General features: G+C 41.2%; 1 protein-coding gene across 5 annotated transcripts in view; it reads right to left on the reverse strand.

Annotated features, from left to right (window-relative positions):
• Window positions 1-21012, reverse strand: part of ELMO1 (engulfment and cell motility 1) — a 530720-nt gene that overhangs the window by 401997 nt on the left and 107711 nt on the right. For all 5 annotated transcript variants that reach the window (XM_039239137.1, XM_039239135.1, XM_039239134.1 and 2 more), the window contains 2 exons: window positions 9310-9350; window positions 8247-8319 (listed from right to left, as the gene is read on the reverse strand). In XM_039239137.1, the coding sequence (XP_039095068.1) occupies window positions 8247-8319; window positions 9310-9350 (114 nt within the window). The remainder of the gene's footprint in view (window positions 1-8246; window positions 8320-9309; window positions 9351-21012) is intronic.

A 21012-nucleotide genomic window follows, 5' to 3' on the forward strand; every position in this document is an offset into this window, starting at 1 on the left:
TTTTGATCAAGAGGAACCAAGACCAACGTAAAACGGTTTAAGTAAAGGGGCAGGACCGAAAAGCCCCAGCATGTTTTCTCCTAGGGGTGCAAAGACAGGAAACAGAAAGCAGAGGGGGATGTCAGGGTGGGGGGCTTCTCTGTCTCAACCTCTGCGGACTCCCTCTGGGGCCTTGATCCCCACTTATCTCACTCCATCTTGCAGGCTGGTTTTACTCTGTGCACGTACAGCTTGCTCTACCAACTATTTAGCTCACGGGAAGATTTATCTGCCATCAAATGTGATTCCATGACTGCCTGTTCTAGGAAACGTCATCACCCAACTCACCTCTGACTTTCAGATTCCCAGAAGAGAATATAGCGGGGGGGGGGGGGGGGGGGGGGGGGGGGGGGGGGGAGGAGGCAGCTAAGATAAGGTGTCAGCTCATGGTGCCATTAGCTCTGTGACAATAGGGAAAGGACACATGGCACCAGGCCATGGAGCTGCTGCCCTCAGGAACCAGGGGTCCCCAGGAAAAGACATGCCTCAGTTTGCTTTGTGTATTGTTTGGTGGTGGTGGTAGAGGTGGTCTGTGTATGTGCAATACTTTCTTCAGGGAAGAACATACTCCAAACATAAGGCTTCCTTAAACTATTTAACATACAGCCTTGTATTTATTCTCCCTAGTTAACCCTCCCCTGTAACGATCTTCAGGGACTTCCCAACATTTTTGACCCATAGCCAAGGCAAAAACTAAGACTATGCATGTATTATATATAAATATATGAGAAGCAAATATTTCACAGAACAACACATGTAATAGACTCTGTTATTCTTGTACTCTATTACAGTCCATTCTTAAAGCTCATTCAGGGGCACCTGGGTGGCTCAGTTGGTTAAGCATCTGACTTCGGCTCAGGTCATGATCTCACGGTTCATGGGTTCGAGCCCCGTGTCGGGCTCTGTGCTGACAGCTAGCTCAGAGCCTGGAGCCTGTTTCAGATTCTGTATCTCCCTCTCTCTCTGACCCTTCCCTGCTTACGCTGTCTCTCTCTCTCTCTCTCTCTCTCTCTCTCTCAGAAATAAATAAAACATTAACAAAAACTTAAAGGTCATTCAATGAACTAAAATGGTGTGATTCCCACTAATGAGTGATGATTTACCGTTTGAAAACCCCTACTATTAATCCTATCATCCTAGAATCTTATTATATAAAAAAAATTTACACTTTCCCATTGTACTTAAAATAGAAGAAAATTCCCCAATCTTTTCTCAGTAATACCTCCAACTCCACAAGACTTTAGCTACTTTTAAAAGATGAACCAGGTTGATATGAGATGTCTTGTGCTTCAGGACACCAATGCAAAATAGAGAAAGGTGTGGTTAACAAAAATGCCCCTGCTCTCTCTTTATTAGATAGCCTACGTCCCCCATACAAAAAAAGGGAAATTTGAAATAAAAATTACCCAAGGCATATATACAAATTTGAACTATTTTCATTACAGTGATCTTGAGCCAGCCACATGACACTCCTGCTCTCATTCTGTTTAGCGACCAACAGACACATGTACCGCTGTGTCAGCTGACCAGTTCAGAGGTGTCATCATCCATCCACCATCTCTGCACAGAGCTGAACCTCCCATACAGAGATGGGTCCACTTCCTTTGGACACACTAGCCTTGTTCCAAATGGAAAAGAAGTTCCACTGGTGATGTGTGTACCTCTGCGGAATTTCTAAAGCAAATTGCTTGGTTCAACAACGCTGATCAAATTGGGTTACTGAGTCAAAGATGTATGTCGAGCCAAAGGCTTTCTGGAGGGTCATGAGCTGGTAGAATGAGGACTTTCAGCAGAGGAATTATAGCAGCACTATCAACAATAGTCAAAGTAAGGAAAGAGCCCAAATGTTCATCAATGGATGAATGGATAAAGAAGATGTGGTGTGTGTGTGTGTGTGTGTGTGTGTGTGTGTGTGTGTGTAAAATGGAGTATTACACAGCAATCAAAAAGAATGACATCTTACCATTTGCAACTACATGGATAGAACTAAAGGGTATCATGCTAAGCAAAATTAGTCAGTCAAAGAAAGACAAATATCATATGACCTCACTCATATGAGGACTTTAAGATTCAAAACAGATGAAAATAAGGGAAGGGAAGCAAAAATAATATAAAAACAGGGAAGGGGACAAAAACATAGAGACTCTTAAATATGGAGAACAAACAGAGGGTTACTAGAGGGGTTGTGGGAGGGGGGATGAGCTAAATGGGTAAGGAACATTAAGGAATCTACTCTTTAAATAATTGTTGCACTATTTTCTAGCTAACTTGGATATAAATTTTTAAAAATTAATTAAAAAATGAAAATGTACAGTTGACCTGTGAACAGCAGAGGAGTGAGGAGTACCAACATCCAACTCAGTCAAAAATCCACATATAACTTTTGACTCCCCCAAAACTGAACTACAAATAGCTTACTGTTGACTGAAAGCCTTGCCAACAACATATTGAGAAACATATATTGTGTATGTTATATGTACTATATACTGTGTTCTTATGAGGAAGTAAGTTAGGGAAAAAAATGATATTAAGAAAATCATAAGGAAAATGCATTTACAGCACTGCACTGTATTTATTGGGGGAAAAAAAAAATCTGTGTTTAAGTGGATCAGGGTAAGTCAAACCCGTGTTGTTCAAGGTTCACCTGTACTTTGCTGATGTCTAGTGAGTGGAAGACTACTTGTTACAACTTCCTCCAAGTTATCCTTTTAGGGACTAAGGAAGCCACAGACTGAAGCTGGTAACAAATGCTCACAAGAAGTTAGCTGTAACTTCCTATATTTATTTTCGTGAGGCAATTACCATCAGGACCAGTGGTCTAGGGTCCACAGAGAAAAGGCACCATAAACAAATTAAGACACAGGCGCTGGGGACAGAGGGTTACCAGGAGACGGCCTAGAAGACTTTGGAGAAAGACCCACCAGGGTCCAAGACTCAGCTTGACCACTGCCCGAATGCATGACCTATACAACCTATTGCTTAATCTCTCTTCGTCTCACCTTCCTCATTGTGAAATGGAGATAATAATACACACATCATCATCAGTCTGCGGATAATGACTTAAAATGCTTCTTAGCAGTCTCTCTATATAAAATTATTTTGGAAGACAAATCCCACCGGAATACTTAAACACACAATTCACAAAATAAACAAGTGGGATATGTCGAACTAAAAAGCTTCTTCGTGGTAAAGGAAATCATCAACAAAATGTAAAGGCCACCCATGGAATGGGAGAAAATAACTGCAAATACTATATCTGATAAGGGGTTAATATCCAAAACATATAAAGAATTCACACAACTCAATGGCAAAAAAATCCCAAACAATCTCATTTAAAAATGGGCAAAGAGGGGAGCCTGGGTGGCTCAGTTGGTTAAGCATCCGACTTCGGCTCAGGTCATGATCTCAGAGTTCATGGGTTCAAGCCCTGTGTCGGGCTCTGTGCTGACAGCTAGCTCAGAGCCTGGAGGCTGCTTCAGATTCTGTATTTCCCTCTCTCTCTGACCCTTCCCTGTTCATGCTCTCTCTCTCTCTCTCTCTCTCTCTCTCTCTCTCAGAAATAAATAAAAGATATTAAAAATTTTTTTAAAAATGGGCAGAGAAACTGAATGAGTATTTTCCCAAAGACACACAGATGGCCAACAAGTACATGAAAAGGTACTCAACATCATTCATCATCAAGGAAGTGAAAATCAAAACCACAATAAGATATCACTTCACACCAGTTAGAATGGCTATCATCAAATAAACAAACAAGTATTGGCCAGGATGTGGAGAAAATGGGACCTTCACATACTGTTGGTGGGACTGTAAATTGGTACAGCCAACTGGGAAACCTGCATGGAGATTCCTCAACTCTTCAGAAATAAAACTATCATATGAACCAACAGCCCAACTTTCGAATATTTACCCAAAGAAAATGAAAATAGGCTATCAAAGAGTCATCGGCACTTCCACGTTCACTGCCGCATTATTCGCAACAGCCATGGTATAGAAATGACCTTAGTGTCTGTCGATGGATGAATGAATAAAATAATGGAATATTATTCAGCCATGAGAAAGGAAGAAATCTTGCCATTAGCAAGGACATGGATGACCTTGAGGGTATTATGCTAAGTGAGATAGATCACACAGAGAAAGGCTGATACTCCATGGTATCACTTAAGTCCAACCCGTAGAATCAGAGAATGGAAAAGTGGTTGCAAGGGCCGGAGAGGAGAGGGGGTACATAGGGAAAGACTAGTAAAAAAACACAAACTTTCAGCTTATATAAGATGAAAAATTCTGAACATCTAATGCAAAATATGATGACTACAGTCAATAATGCTGCATTATGTAACTTGAATTTGCTAAGAGTAGAACTTAAATGTTCTCAGCAAATAAATAAGTATGTGGGGTGATAGATGTGTTAACTAATTAGATGGGGAGAATCCTTACACAGTGTATACATATGTCAAATCACCATGTACATTAAAGAATTTATAATTTTATTTGTCAATTATACCCCAATAAAGCTAAGAAAAGATACATAATTCACTTTTTATTTTTTATTTTTCCTCTCTCTATCTTTCTGTCTCTCTCTCTGGGATATCACCCTGAAATATAAAATTTCTGGAGGAGAATTTGAGCTTGTGAGTAGCTTAATCTTAACTTACTGTAAGGCATTTCTACACTATGCTTTTGCTGAACACTGCTCAACAATATAACATTCTCTCCCACTGAAAAACCAAAGTTAATGGCCCAATAAGCAAATGAAGACTATTTTGGAAAGTGCACTTGGATAACCAGAGAAAAGTAGGGGAGTTGCCTTCCTGAGGATCTTAGAAGAGAATCACAAGCATCTATCCATCAGTCACAAAATGTGTTAGCTCGTCGAGCCTGGAGAATTTTTCTTCTTTCAAATTACAGGTGATATTTTATCTCTGGCAGAGGGTGGGAGACCACCTCATATGCAAGGGAAAATTGGTAACTTAGAAGAACACGCACAAGTTTCAAAAATTAGTCACCAGTTACCATGGTAATGCAAATATTACCTAACAACTCACTGAGCTGGAAGTAACTAAGATGGTGCTAAATACGTTACTTTAAAATGGAAAATGGGCTCTATGTATAGGAGTCTCTGCACAAAACTAGACGGACCTAACAGCAGACTGAAGGCAGCCCAGGTTTGCTCCTGTGACCCAGGATCCGAGGTCCCTCTCCTGCCCTGTGCATTTCATGTTGAGTTCTGTACCACATGCACACACAGCTGTGCCCACTAACAGCTGCAGGAGGAAGCGTGATGACATTTTATTTACAAACAAAGAGTGATGATTAGGAAGATGAGTCCTCTCATTCCCTAAACTCTTAATACAAGAATAATCTCTGCTACTGCCCGCTGAAGACAGACAGACTGGATGACAGATGTGGGTGGCGGTCCCTTTCAAACTCAATATTAACAATGTCCCAAGGCAACATAAGATTTTCTAAAAAAACAACTAGGATGCCTAATAAAATAACAATTTTCCCAGGTTGCCTGGGTGGTTCAGTCGGTTAGGCATCCGACTTCAGCTTAGGTCATGATCTCACGGTTCATGAGTTCAAGCCCAGCATTGGACTCTGTGCTGACAGCTCAGCCTGCCTGGGTTCTGGGTCTCCCTCTCTCTCTGCTCCTGTCCCACTCATACTCCATCTCTCTCTCTCTCAAAAATAAATAAAACATTAATTTTTTTGTCATTTAATGATTTTCCCACTGTTCTGACTGGTTTGGATTTTCTGTATATACATTAATTTTCATTAGGACAAAAGCATAAATATTTTATGAATTTTTAAATTATTCCAAGGACTGGCTGCACACACACTTCTAAATCAAACTTAGTGTATAACTTCTGTTCAGGATATGCAGTGCTTGGTACACACGGTACCAGTACCAAAAAATGGCCCCAGAGCCATATCCCCCCAAGTGGTCCCTGGGTTTCCATTAGAATTCTATGGAGGCTCTTAAATTGCAAAATCCTAGGCCATATCCAAGTCCAGTTCAATCTGAGTCTCTAGGGGTCAGATCTGAAAATGCTCATTTTTGAATTGTTCTCCTTGCAATGAGTATGTTCTCCAGTCTGAGAATCTTGTCCTAGTAATCTCCAATAAACTGAGGTCTCCTGCCAATGACGACAGATGACAGGACAGCCACTGGGGAACACAAACCAATAAAGATTAATCAAACACAGGGATACTGTGATTCCATGACTTTTGGCTGAGGTTTTACCACAGCCCATGGTAAAAACCCAGCACAATACAGATGTCTTGTATATGCGTATGTATGACACAAGGATTTACAAACAACGTAGGTGAAGTGCTGTGATCTGTTCTACTGTATTCTCAGTTTTAATGCTATTGCAACCAACAAAATTTATATTGATGCCCACTAATTGGCAATATTTGAAAAACCCATTATAACTTCTATTGTCCTATATAATTGTATCACTCAATAATTTTTAGTTTTTCATAGTATGCTCCAAATAGAAGATAACCATCCAATCTTTCTGATAATACCCTAAAAGTTGTAAAATTTTAGTTATCTTTAAAAGGTGAACCAAGTTGAAATGGGACCGTACTCTACTTAAAGATATCCATGGCAATATGTTTAACTGCTAACATTTAACTTATTTATTTATACCCTCTTTACCTCATGAAGAACAGCGTTCAGATTATATAAATGCAGTAAAAAAATCAATGAAAAATAGTAAGAAAGTGAAGCTAAGGGAAAATAAAGACAGGAAACTAAGTGTCTGTAGAACAAATCAAAGGAACAAGTAAAATTAAATATAACACGGGCCAGGAAATCTAATACAGTTGTTGACTGTCAGCTTTCTGTCAATTAGTAGGAAGAGGAAAACATGACCGGTTATGAAAATTCCAGTGTCTATCTAGGAAGAACAAAGCAATTCCTGAGAAGCATTACAGGTCTCTGGCTATACTCCTACTGGGCTGGACTGAATGACCACCCCACCCCACCCCATACATACACACTCCTCTGGGGATAGCAAGCCGTCATGGTTAGAGCAGGACCCTCGTTACAGCCATCACCTTGCACAACCATTTGATTCACGGGTAAACTGATGTTCGTTCTAGGAACTGTTTGGTGATTGGGAGGAACAAAGCCTGGAGCCTAAGGTCACCCAATAACCTCCTCCTCCATGAGCACCTGTATTCACTTCTGCCCCAGCGCTGACTACCTTACTGTCATGAAAACTGTTGATGGGACTGAGCCTTCCCTCCTCACCAAGTCCACAGGGTTATGAAGTTTCATGAGGACAATATTGGCTCTATGCATTTCTGTGAATTCTTCATAAAACTGAGCTAAATCCTAAGCTCTTCTAGAAATTTCCACAAGGCAAAGTGATAGAAGCACAAAGAACTGAACTTCTTTTTTGATTCTATCATTTACTGCTCACGAGATACTGGCCAACCCATTGGCTTTTCATGGTTCAGTTTCTTATCTGTGAACCAAAGCCAATGCTGTTTATAATATAGGTTAGCCTTGAGGAAGAAATCTACAAACAGATGTAATATGCCTGGCCCAGTTCCTTGGTACACAGTACGTGCTGAATAAATATTAGTTGTCCCCTCTCCCATCAAGGCATCTCTCAAAGACATTGCTTTTACTTGCTGCCAGAAGCATGTTAGTCCTCACCACTTCCTCCTTCTCCTCCAAGCTTCTTACAGCGTTAAAAGAAAAAAGAAAATCAGCCAAGAAGAAAGCAAGGTTCCCAGAGCCACAGAACACTCAGTGTCCTCACAATGCCACCTTTGAAAAGGTTTCTTGTCTTTGTTTCCACTACTCTAAACAGAATTTAAGAGATTGTTCTTTAAAAAAAAAAACAAAAAACAAAAAACACAGTTTGAGAAAGGAATCATTAAACAGCAAATAAATTCTGTAAAAGGAATAAGAAAGAAAAATGACTAGTAGATGCACAGTTAGAAGGCAAATGTAGTTGCTAAAATGAGACACAGAAACCTATCTGGTCTTCAATCCTGAAGGGCTTAATGATTGCCTAGTTAATACTAAAGTAGGAGTCGTTTGCTCTGCACACTCTATTTTTACGGATGGTAGAGTTTTAAAATTTAGATCAGCATGTCTAGTCTAGTCCTGAACACAGGAAACATCAGTCATATTTTAATTTTTTTTAAACAGAAGTGTCCCAGATTAAATAATGTGGTTGACTTACCTTTTCTGTGATATAGAAGTTGGAACTATCAGCATGCTGCAGTGCAAAGTATTCATGGTTGGCAAGGGACCACCTTAAAAATATATAAGCATATACTGATCAGAAAAAAAAAAAAGTGGTCATTTTCATTTTTATAGTGTGACACAATTAGATGAACCAAGCCCCCTACACTTGGAATTTGGCCAGTACTCAACATACCCCACAATGAGGTTGCTAAAACAAAATGACATTAGCCCACCTTGCAGTACCCTGACCAATCCTTTCCTACATGGATCCTCTTGGTCTTATTCATGCCTACTGCCTGGAATGTTGCGTACCTTGAAGCATTTCCCCTTCATGGCTTTGAGGCAGGGGTGTTTAAATATAATGTTACATTCCTCCCCCATTTTGAAGAAATGGAGTAGGAAGGAAGAAATGAATGCAGTTTAAATTTTTGATATTTGCTACATTTCAATTGTCTCTTCTGTAATCCCCAATCCCTGTGCTTGCTGCAAATGGAAACACTCTAATTAAGTATCCCAGGTCTTAGATAAACTCCAAGTAACAATCTCTTCATAATTCTGCTTCAGAAGTAGACAAATCTCATGCACTTCTATATATGCTTTCCCTTTGGATGTTAGGCTAGCCAAAGAGAAGTAGGAGGCTGTAACACTGTGAAGTTCCCTGGGGCAGCACAACTACACACTGACTTGTCCTTTAAATTCTTTCACCTTCTATGGGAGCCTGAATGGTCCTCTCAATTTATTCCCGACGAGGTGTGTATTTAACCTTGGGAACTTCAGACAGCTCCCCACTGAGTAGGATGAATGAACCACAACTTTTCAAAATAAAGAAAACCGACCCCATGTGCATACACCAGCCATTTCATACTTTGTGCTCTTCGAGGAATAACAGTATTTTTTGTGTGTAAGAGGGCATGTAAATCTTACATAGTAATTCTTGATGTCCTTGGGGAGGTCAGGTAGTGACTTATGAATACCGTTTCATAATTGCTCGGGAATATTTTATTACCTTCTCAGATTGTGGACTGAAGCAAGTCAAATGTATCCTAAGTAACACTTACCCATCACAGACTTCCTTTATTATTGCAGACAGTGGTTTTTTCTGCAAAATAGCAAAAAAGAGGAAATGCTGTTAGTTTCATTTCATCATTTTAAATAAAAAAAGAAGAAGAAAAGGGGCCTAATAAAGAGATATCTAAGTAAGGAGAATTTCCATTTGCTATTCTTGATTGTTGTCATTGAGTCTGTTGTTTTTTCAAAGTGTAATCTACCGGCCATCACCACCAGATATTAATGATTTACTACCCTTGTGGTCCTTTTTTTCTATTCTTAACATTATTAGTTGAACAAAATATTCATCATATTTAACGTAGCTGCATTAAAATCAAGATGAAAACATAGCTCTGTTCAACTATCTCACAGGCAATGAGAGCCCCAAGGTCAAACGATATCCAGAATTCCTTGGGATTAGTACATGAAGCAGGCAACCAGCAGTTTGGTGTTATGCAAACAAGCTTGGATTCATGATATTTTTATGAGAACGAGCGGCAAATGGAATAGAAGGCATTGCGAAATTCTTCCTACAAAGGGCATAGAATTCTTCTAACCGTGGCCCTGACAAATGCCAATCATGCAGCAGCTTGAGCTGGACACACTTGAGTAATGAGACCATGACACCATGTGCCATGGTGTCAACTGGCCGGCTGACTACAGCTGTGCTCCAGGCCTAACAGCCACAGCTGTGTTCCGCTCCGCCTGCCCCCAGAGGGAAGGAATGCAGCCCAGAGACACATACAGCTTACCCAGTGATGTTGAAACCTCTCTATTCTGGACACAAACAGACCCCCCCTGTCTGTCTCCTGGGGTGGGCGGTAGCGTGTCAGCAGAAAGAACAAATCACAGACAAGAAATAAAGGGGGCAGAAAAATCAAAGAAAGACAACACATGGTGTTGGATTTTCAGATACAAACATACAAAAAGCTGTCTACATATAAACATGCTGTGCTTCTGTCCCTCTGAAGGACAATGTGGTATGGGGAAAGGAATTCTGAATCAAGCAGAACCAGTTCAAATCCTAACTGCTTAACTGGTCTACAGTATAACCTATAATTTCCTTAATTTGCCAAACCACAACTAATTTATCTGTAAAATGGGCATAGGACCTACCCATTCCTCAGGGCTGCTGTAGGAATTAAATTAAATGAGAATTAACGCAAAGAGCAAAAAAATTCAAAAAGGGTTAAGGGTTAGGGTTCTGGCTTCTTACTCTCTCTTGTCGCAGAATAGCCCTTGGACACGATGTTACCATGTCTGCCCTATTAGTGAATTCTGAACACTGTTCATAGTCCCTTCTAAGGGCCTCCAGCCCCAGCTAAAAGCTGACTCCAGCTCAGCCCACAGTGTTTCTCCAATGAACTCTTGCCCTCCAGAGATCTAGCCTCTACAACTGAGTCTACCACCATGTGTTCAAAAGACTGTCTGACTAACCTAAAAACCCAGGGGGGAGAAGGGGAACCTAGAATCACTGAGGAGTGGCAAGATGCTGGGGTATCCCAACATCCTGAGTCGCTCCCTCCTTTAGAATAAGAAGAGAAATAGAGGCTGGTTTCTGCAGTGAAGTTACATGTTATACAAGTCACGGGCTTCGCAAGAACTTATCCATTGTTTATGGCTTTAGCTTTGAGTGTCGGGGCAAAGGTGTTCTCACAACCAAAAGACAAAGGAATTTTAGGAGTAAAACTTTGCCCAGGAGATGAGGATTTTGCACTTCCAACTGCCAGAGCCTTCTCCAGGCTATCCGTATTTCATGAAGACCTATCACTCCTAGCCCCCTAATCTTACTTTTCACACCCTCAAAACTGAAATCTAAATAACAAGGCTGGATGGCAGCCTTGAATTACATTGAAACACAGATCAGACCAATAAAGCGTTGCTACTGAGGTAGGAGAAGGCATCTGACACAACGGCTCCCAGAATTAGACTTCCTAGTTGAGGTATCATAGAGGAATTTAAGAATTTAATTCAGGTCTGACTCACAGATTCAGAATCAAATTTGAACAGACGGAAGTCTATGGGGTACTATTATATCTAGAGCATTCTCAGGCTGGAGAGATGAAAGGCATAAAGACGATGGAAGAACTTAGAGATTTAACAAAGATTATACAAAGGCTCTAAGCCACCGATGAAAAGGAATCACAGTTAACTGAACATTTCACACCCATCGGGCAACCTTACCCACTCAAAGTGAATGTTATGTGAGGATGGGGCTGGTTCCATGGCCCACTTCACACCTGTCTCCTCCTTCTTGCTGTTCCAGTGAAATATCAGTTCCCACCACCCAAAGCTACTGCCAGTGAATTTCACAGTCCTCCTCTCCCTTCACGCATCCACCTTATTTGACACTATTACTATTACTTTCTTTTGGAAACCCTCTTTCCAGAACTTTCATGGTATTTCCTTCAGTCTCATACAGTTTTAACCAATAAACCATCAATAAAAGCCAAGAGATTCTTCAATTCTTCCTCTTTTGCCTCTAGCTTCCTAACTCTATGTTGCTGTTCTGGTCTCTTCCGCTTTTGCTTAATTGGTCAGTTCCTCATTCTCTTCAACTGCCCTGAGTGTATAGTTCTGGCTCCCAACAGTCTCTTGCACATCTCTGGCAGTTTGCTAGATAGAGTACCTACCTCTCCTTCAGGCAGCTTATTCAACACACAAACAAAAACCATCACTCTCACCCATCAACCTGCCCCAACAACAGCACAGCAGCAGCACCTCAAAGGCCCCCACCTCCACCACGACGGCTCGCTCTGGTTGCCCCACTTCTGCTCAGGAGCCTTTGTTTCCTCATTCGCCTGGTCAACTGAGTTAAAGGCACATCATGACTTCTCACCTCCTAACTACTCTCGTAGCACACTGACACTCCCCATCCCAGCTCCTGTTACCAGGGAAATCTTCCCCCAGTCCCATCACCTTTCATTCTTTGTCCCTCGTCCCAACCACTCCAGAATGCCAGCCCTTCATTACTAATGGCTCACCACAAATTCCCAATCAAATGCTCCACTGCCACCTCAAACTCCGATTCCTATCTTCCATCAGTTCCTACAATGGACTTGCCTACACTGGGCAGTTTTTTACATACTTTTGTAGAGAATTCATCCTGCCTTCCCCTATTCTTTACCCTATTTTGTGCTATACACATTTCCACTGAGTCTCATCCTTGTTTCCTCCACAACTTGTCTCCGCTTTATCCTTTCTAGACCTTACTACTACCTCTGTTAAGAGTTCCCAGGATGCCATCCCCAGATCCTTGCAAGTAAGTCTCCACACTCCCAGCATCTTTCTCTCCAATCCTTACATTAGCCATAAGTGGACACAATCTGACTTTCCCTACAAACTTTGCTCAGGTCACTCTTTTGGCCCCAGTATCCTTCATTCATGATTCACCAAAAAAAAAAAAAAAAAGGACTAGAAAACCCCACTTCCATACTTACACTTTATAGCACTTGTGGAAATGTCCTTCTCTTTCTTTCTGTTCCACCTCTAGCAATGAACTCTTACTACCAGTAATATCCATTTCAAAGCCACCACCTTTAAGCAGATGTCCCTGATCTCCCCCACCACACAGATAGAGGTCACTCCCTCTCGGTACTTAGCACATTAAATAAATCACTCCCCCAGACTTTGTATCTGTCTTATCTTCTAGTCCCTTGAGAAGAAAACTTCTTAATTCATCTGTGTTAATCTTCTCCAGCTCTCAGTACTAGTTACCACACAGTATGTAGGTGCTAGTAGAATCTAAAAGAAGACTCAGATACATTTTTTGTTCAATGGAAAACCTACACATTCACTTTCTGCTAAAAAACAAACAAACAAAAGGCTTGGATATAAAGGAAACTATTCTGAAGAATAGCCTGTATTAATTAACACACATCCCCCTTCCTACCCCGTAATCTACACTGAGTGGCTCTTAAGCAGCTGCTGGCTAGAAGTTGTTAGACACGTGGAGGCTGCCACTACTCTCTGCACAGATGACTCTCGAAGGAGTTCTGTGATTCATGGCTTGGAAAAGCATTGAGGGAGCTGGCTCATGACGAGTGTAATTCAACAGGTGATAAAACAGATACCCATCAAATAACTGTCACCATCCATCAGCACTATCATAAACTGGGACTGAACAAGACATCCAAACCGAAAACACTTTCCTGATGCTACCACTTTTCTCACTTCCTGTATGAAGCCCTCAGTTTGACGTGAGTTTCCTTGTGCCACTTACATTCCAAGCCAAATGCCAGCCAGCTCTGCCCATGTTTTGGTTAACATTTGCTCAAACAGCATAGGGCTTCTGCCTATCTGCCCAGTCCTCTAAGTTTTGGGAAGTATGGTGACACCTTGACTGCTCTCTATAGACCTGATGAACAATCTACTTTTCACTTCATTGAGAGAAAAGGCTCAGGAGAAAAAGAAAATTTGGTCTAAAATGCAAAAACTGGTTCTTCTCCCTGTGATTCCATAAAGCCTAAAGGAGCTAAAAATAAAATGTTATACTCTATTTGACTCTATCTGGATTTAGAATATTGAGGCAAAATTATTTTAACTACCTAAGTATGTCTTCATAACTTAAAAAAAATTATAACTGCGGCACCTGGTTAATAGAGCGTCTAACTCTGAATCTCAGCGTTGTGAGTTCAAGCTCACGTTGGTTGTGGAGTCTACTTAAACATTTTTAAAAAGTAACCAAGTTTCTTAAGCTTTTTGTTTTGAAGGTCAAAGCTATCTTCTTGGACTCAGCAGTGAGACGAGATGGGAAGAACAGGTATGTTTTTATGGACAGCCTGGAGGGTTAGACAGTTACCAGATTTCACCGTGCAGGTGATTAGAGATGGCTCCAGCCCACCATACTCTTTTCTTCATTCCCCTTAGCAACAGTGAGGTCATCTTGCAGCATAGAAAAGAATGTCTTCCCTTTATATTATTCTGGAGAAATTTTAATGTTGGAAGAAATATTTTTATTTGTCAAAGTATGCATTTCCATATGAATCTGATTGGCAAAGTACCATGTGCCAACAGTTATATTCAAGGAGTAGCTTTTTTTGTTTTTTAAGATTTATTCCTCTCTTTTAACTTTAACTCTTATTCTCCAAAAGAATTCCCTTATCTAACTGAATTTACCAAAGACCGCGAGTTAGGATAGAGAATTTCCTATACAAAAAGAGTTGTGTGTCTACTTTTTATAAGATTGGCTAGATTTTTGAGAATGGCCAAATTCTCTAGCAATTCATTTTTCATCTTACTTCTCTGGCAACACTCTCTTCTCTCTATTCATTAAAGTGGGTGTCGGTCCTTTGCTTTCCTTTTTATTGTCTCTCCCTTGTCTTTAATGAAATGCCAGTATCATAAATTCCTGAATCCATGCCTCCCTCTCTGACCCTCTTCTAAGGTCTGGTCCAGCATTTCCAATAACCACTCGTGCAGATCCACGTGGATATCCTGCCGCCCTTTTATGAAAGCTTAACACTTCATCGTCTCCCTTATTAAACCAGATCTTCTTCTTGGCTCCCTTTTATCTCTTGAAAAACAACTGTGCTCTCACACAAACCACATGCTTCTTTTAAGGAATCAGAGAATACCAAGAAGAAACATCCTTGGGAATCTCTGTTTGTTGCTTTAGGGGCAAGCAGAGTCCAGCCTGCCTTGAGGCTCCTTTCCTTGGAGAGAACCCTGCGGTTCTACCACATCCATGCCCCCATCCCTGACATGCCTCCAATGAGCACAGTTCCTGTTTAACCACCTGTTCCTATCCGTTGGCTGAGGCATCTGTGCTGGAGACTCACCAGGCCCAAAGGCTCACCTCGAGGCTCTTAAGTTTGCCCACATCGCTACCTTGACACGGACCCGTGGAGGCTGGTAGCACCCCCAGCGATGTAGCCACGTGCTGTGAGCACCTACAGATTGTGGGCTGAGGTTCTAGCCTCTGACAGTCACTTCTCAGGCACACACTTGTCCCAAAATGGACATCATCCAGAAAACAGAGCCTGGCTTCACTGAAACCTTATTCACTTCAAATGTTTTCAATGACATGGTGGCGGGGGGGAGGAGGGCTTATGTGGTGACATTAAGTTAACAGACACCTGAAAAGCATTGGGAATGCTAAATTTTTATCCACTCTCTGCTTTTCTAGATCTTCCCTCAACTATGAGCTCTCAACTTTAGGAAATGACCTCAGGTTAGGCTTGAACTCCAACTGCTGCAGCTCCAGGTTTTGTAATCTTTAAGCTTATGACTTCTCTCAGTGTTTCCATTTTCTCTACTAAAAATAAACACAGTACCTCACGCACAATAGTACCGTGAAGATAAACTGAGATGGCACATGTAAAACCTTTGAAATAGCACCCAGGACAGGGTAAGGTACTGCATAATGTTACCTATGAATAGCTTCTTTCAAAACTCTTGTATCCTGTATTGCCACTTTGCAGGTACTCTTTTAAAAAGTTGATGAAGGGGCGCCTGGGTGGCTTAGTCGGTTAAGCGTCCGACTTTCGCTTAGGTCATGATCTCGCGGTTTGTGGGTTTGAGCCCCGCATCGGGCTCTGTGCTGACTGCCAACTCAGAGCCTGGAGCCTATTTCAGAGTCTGTGTCTCCCTCTCTCTCTGACCCTCCCCTGCTCGTGCTGTCTCTCTCTCTCTCCTAGAAATATATAAAAATAAAAAAAGTAAAACAAATAAAGCTGATGAAATAAATACATGAATGAATATCCAATTCTTTTTTCTTCTTTGCGTGACTCCAACCTGGGTGCTGCCTATGGCTCTCATCTCCTAGTCTTCATTCTTCAGCTCATTTTCATTTCGTCTGCCAACTTGGTTATACTTGCTACGGAGGCAGAAACCACCTCTGAGACACCTCTGTCACTTCAGGCAAGTGGCTTCTGGGCCCCCACAAGGGGCGCAATTAGTGACTATTGTTTGATTAAGACCACATCTTCTTTTTCCAGACTTTTAGCGTCTTTCCCTTTCTTCTGGTCTCTTTCTGACAGCCGCTAAAGCTCACGCAGGAGCTAAAGATGGAACATAGCAAGAGGAAAACAGAAGCAATCTCCGATCCCCACCATGCATCTGCCCTTCCATACGGCCAGTGTTTTACAGTCCTTTAATTGCAAAACTATTTTCCACAAAGACTTAAAGTTTTTGGTCTTAGTGTGTTAAAAAGCCTTTCTCCAGTGCTTTAAAAGAATGTGACAGATGCTTTATTCTGACACTTTGAGGCGGTACAGCACAGCATTTGGGATTCTACTTTGCTTTTATAGATGGAAATTCATTGAACATATTCTGCACAGCAGTTATGAGTAATGTTGGCCCGGAAAGAAACGAAACCCAGCTTCCACACGTCAGGACACCTCTGAGAAGGGATACGCATGTTAACTACGACTTGGCCTACAATAGGATTCGGAGAAACTTTAATGTACGGTAACCTGCCTAGTTCCCGGAGGTGCTTCCTGACATTGTGTCAATGACACAAGTCATCTTAGAACAGCTTTATTTTTCCCTCAATGAGCCCTATGACGATTCTCCATGCTTCAGAGACATATAGCTTCTGTATAGAGGAATCTGATGTGCTCTGAGAGGCATGTGTGCTTACTCTGTTTTCCTATCACAGCCTGAATAATCTGAATGACCTGGGCAAATTTAGCTGGTTCTTGGAAAGCAAGCATTTTGATAACAGTTTCAATGTGAATCACTGACACAAGATTCGATTAATTATCAGAAGCGACAAAGGGCTTCATAACATCATCTATATCTCCAAAGTAGTAAGACCATGTGTATCACATTAACTTTAAACACTGAAAGAAGATAAGCTATGCCACCTTTTTCCTGGCAAATGATGATTCGTTTCAAAAATGGCTTCCTTATAATGACTTGTTTCAAGCTTCATGAAACGAATTAAATATTAGCATTATCATTTTAGCAAGATAAAGTATAATCTTTGTGTCATAAAAATCATTGGACTGTGTAAATGAGCCAAGACATAAATAATTTTGTGTGTTAGTAGGATAAATACAAGTGGAAAAAAAGCTTTCTCTTTGGGGTATTCTGGTATTTCTCCTGAGTAGAAACTGTACTTCTCTTCAATTGGAAGGGACACTGAAATTTTTGAAGGTGACAAAAATATAAAAATGAACAATGCAAAACAAAGCACTACTCATATCAATTATCTTTTTTGATTCTCCTTCCTAGCCCCTGACTATTTTATATTGTCCTAATATCAATGTTGCTAGTGATATTAGAAACATATTTTCCCCCAAATTTCAGTATCTCAGGCAGCAGTAACAACTAATCTCTTATTTCCTATATCCCTCTCACTTTTCCCTGATACCAGTCTTTTCCAAGAAGTATGCCCAGATGGCTCTCCATGTTCTTCTACTCCACACATGCATGCAGCTAAGTGTTCTCTCCAGAAAGGAGGGATTCACACTCCAAACTAGCTCAGGTAGGATGGTCTGCCTACCTTCACTCCTGTGAAAGTCTACTTTTTTGTGTCAAATTCTTATGTGGAAGGTTAATAAGTATTTATGTGCATGATTTAAAGTTTAAAGGGCAGACAGGCTCAGTAGGATAAACAGAAATGACTGTGGACCCCGATGGATAGGATATTATCAGAGCAGGTGAGCAGACACAAGAAAGCCAGAACCCTACCTGGTTCAGGTTCAGTTTAAACACAGGATTATGTAGGTTTGTAAACTGCAAAGAAACAGAGACTGGATATAAGACAGCAGTTAAAAGCACGCTGAGAGGAACTGGTGGCAAAGGGAGTTTTTAAGAAGTGAGTTTCCTTTTTCAACTTCTCCCTCCCTTTTGCTTCTTGACCCTCTTTGCTATGTAGTGGGCTTCCTTGTTTCTGAGTGGATATGCTAATGCCAATTCATCCTTCTTTTCTGAGTGGTAATGGATGTGCTGGAACATCTGCAAGCAAACAGTATAAGGACATGGACTCTCAAGTCTCAAATAGATGTCCCATGAATGGGACAATGGTAATCTAAGGCTGAACCATAGCCTTGAAGAATAATAAAACAGGCTCTTCTCGAAGGGTCTGGAGTATGCAAACAATGGCCACAGCCACATGCACTTTCTAAACCTCCCCTAACTTTGAGATATCATCAACCCAGGCTTTTATTATCTATCATCATTTGGCCAGCCCTTCTGACACTAATGGCAATAGTAATAGCTACTATTTATTGACTGACTACTATATACCCCCTACAAGATGATATTAATAAGTCTGTTTTACAAATAAGAAAACTGTCACAGGATCTTGAGATGATAAGCAACTTGCTCAAAGCCTCAAGGCATCTAGAACAAGGCCAGAATTTGAACCTGGACCTATATAATTTCAGAATCCATGCTATTTAACTCCATCCCAAATCTGGAGTCCTGGCAACTGTGAACAATACGCCCAAGTGCCCAGAGCTAACACCCAAGGGAAAGGGTGCTGGACTTCTGGGCATCTGGTTCCTGGGCATCTGGTTCCTGGCACATAGTGAGTCTGTGATGAGCACTATTTAAGGCATGATGTTTTAGCACTTCCATGAGAACAGTAGACGACCCTGCCTTGTGATGAAATCCTAAGTTAACACCGAGACTTCTGACATCCAGTGGAAGAGTTCTCTGTGTTCTGGTCCCCTTCTCACCTTATGCACAAATCCACACCTCCAGCCCTCACCTCTATGTAGTACCCTTCTGTCTCGGGCCTTTTTAACTTGAGTGTGTATTCTTCCATACCCTCAGACTCAAATCCTACCCCAAAACTCTTTCCTAATTTGCAACTTTTACTCATCTTCTCCTAGTTTTCCAGAAAATAAGCTTGGAATCAACACTACAGCTCCCTTGCCCTTCATACTGTCGGTTCTTCAGCCCTACCAAGTCAATCCCATAGGTGACTCGCTAAACCTTCTTCTTGATTCTGCTTCTGGGTACAGAGAAGGAATTAAAAACAGAGGATATGTGGGTTGCTTAGGGCACTTTTGGTTGAACATCTAATAAATGCAAAGCCTTGGCTAAATGGATGATCATGTGGCATAGGAACAATGTCATATGCATGAATGAGAGAGGGGCAGAAGAGGCAACCCAGAGGCAAAAGATGTCTATGTCATATAAACAGCTCTTGATGATTAGGACCCATCGTGAGTTTTTAAGCAGGAAAGTGACATAAGCAAGTACATTTTCTAATGACAGGTGATTGCACTGGAGGTCGAGAGACCAGTTAAGTGGCCAAATTGGCCAGTGCACTGAAACCCAAAGGAAATCTGAAAGGAGGTACAGCCATATAGATAATTGCCTTATTCTCCTGCACCCATTGGAGTAAGGTTTCCATGAGGACTGTGAGTCCACCTACATATCCCTCCACTATCTTGATAGCTGTTACCACAATTTGCCCAGCTATTCATACAAGAAATCTTGGAATCATCTTTAACATTTCCCTCTCCCTTACCCGACACCCCCCCCACCTATAATCAATCACCAATTTTGTGCCAATTTAATCCTACTATACATCTTGATGAGACATGCTTCACTTCTTTCTATCTCCCACCACCGTCCTAAGCACCAGCATATCACTTCTTGCCTGAGCTACTGCAAGGCCTGTCTAAATAATCTCTCTTATTTCATTTTACCTCTTGCAAAACATACAAATGCTTTGGAAGAGAAAGACAGCAAACATATTTCTCCCCTCAACCGAGAATTCCATTTAATTGAGCAAGAATGAACGCTAGCATTCTGCTTTTCCTTCTGAAAATGAATTGCAGATTTTAGGTTGCTTTCAGCAGGGAAATTTTCTAAAAGCACAAATCATACCATGTCAATCCCCTACTTATAAACCTTTCCTTTTCCTGTGGCTCTTGGATAGAGTACTAAGTCCATTTAGCTCCTAATAACAAAGCCTCTACTCATCCAATCAGCCAAATCCAGAGCCCCTGTTCTCTTCCACTGCAGAATTTCTCTTCAGTTCCTCCTCAAATATTGCCTCTCAACCATTCATTCTGTTCTTTTTTTATATTCATTTATTAATTTTTGAGAGAGAGAGTGGGACATGGGCAGAGAGAGGGAGACAGGAAGTCTGAAGCAAGCTCCATGCTATTAGCACAGAGCCTGACGTGGGGCTCAAACTCACAAACCATGAGATCATGACCTGAGCCGAAGTTAGACGCTTAACTGACTGAGCCACACAGGTGCCCCACATTCTTTATTAGTAGGACTGCCAGCTAGACATAGGTTGCCACTTCCTAATGTATCCTTTTAACACAGCTTGAAATTCATAGTTTTCATTCCTTTATCTTTCGGGCTATGTTCTGGATGAATTCCTCATTCTCATTCTCCAAGTTATCAATTTTGTTTTTAGCCAAATGTACCCTGGGGTTATTCTGTCTGTGCATTTTATTGTTTTCACTTACTCTGTAGTTCTCCTTCTTTTTTATATTTCACTTACCATATGTATATTTTCCACTTCTAAGATTTCTAACTGATTCTTTGTGATGTCATATATTCCTCAATTTCTATCTACCTCCTTTGTGTTCATAATCTCCTGCTCAGATAGATATCGTCCTCTCCCTTTGGGAGACATCTGACACACTTATTTTTAAGTTGTCTCTTGTTGCCCTCCCTGCTCCTCCACCACCCAGGGAAAACAGGGCCAACCAGAACAGCAGTGGCAGCAGATGTGACAAAGAGGGACCAGATGTGGGCAAGTTTCCTGAGGTAACTGATTGGACAGAAAAGCC

This window comes from Hyaena hyaena, unplaced genomic scaffold, assembly GCF_003009895.1.
Source record: "Hyaena hyaena isolate Hyena2069 unplaced genomic scaffold, ASM300989v1 scaffold_153, whole genome shotgun sequence".
Lineage (NCBI taxonomy): Eukaryota > Metazoa > Chordata > Mammalia > Carnivora > Hyaenidae > Hyaena > Hyaena hyaena.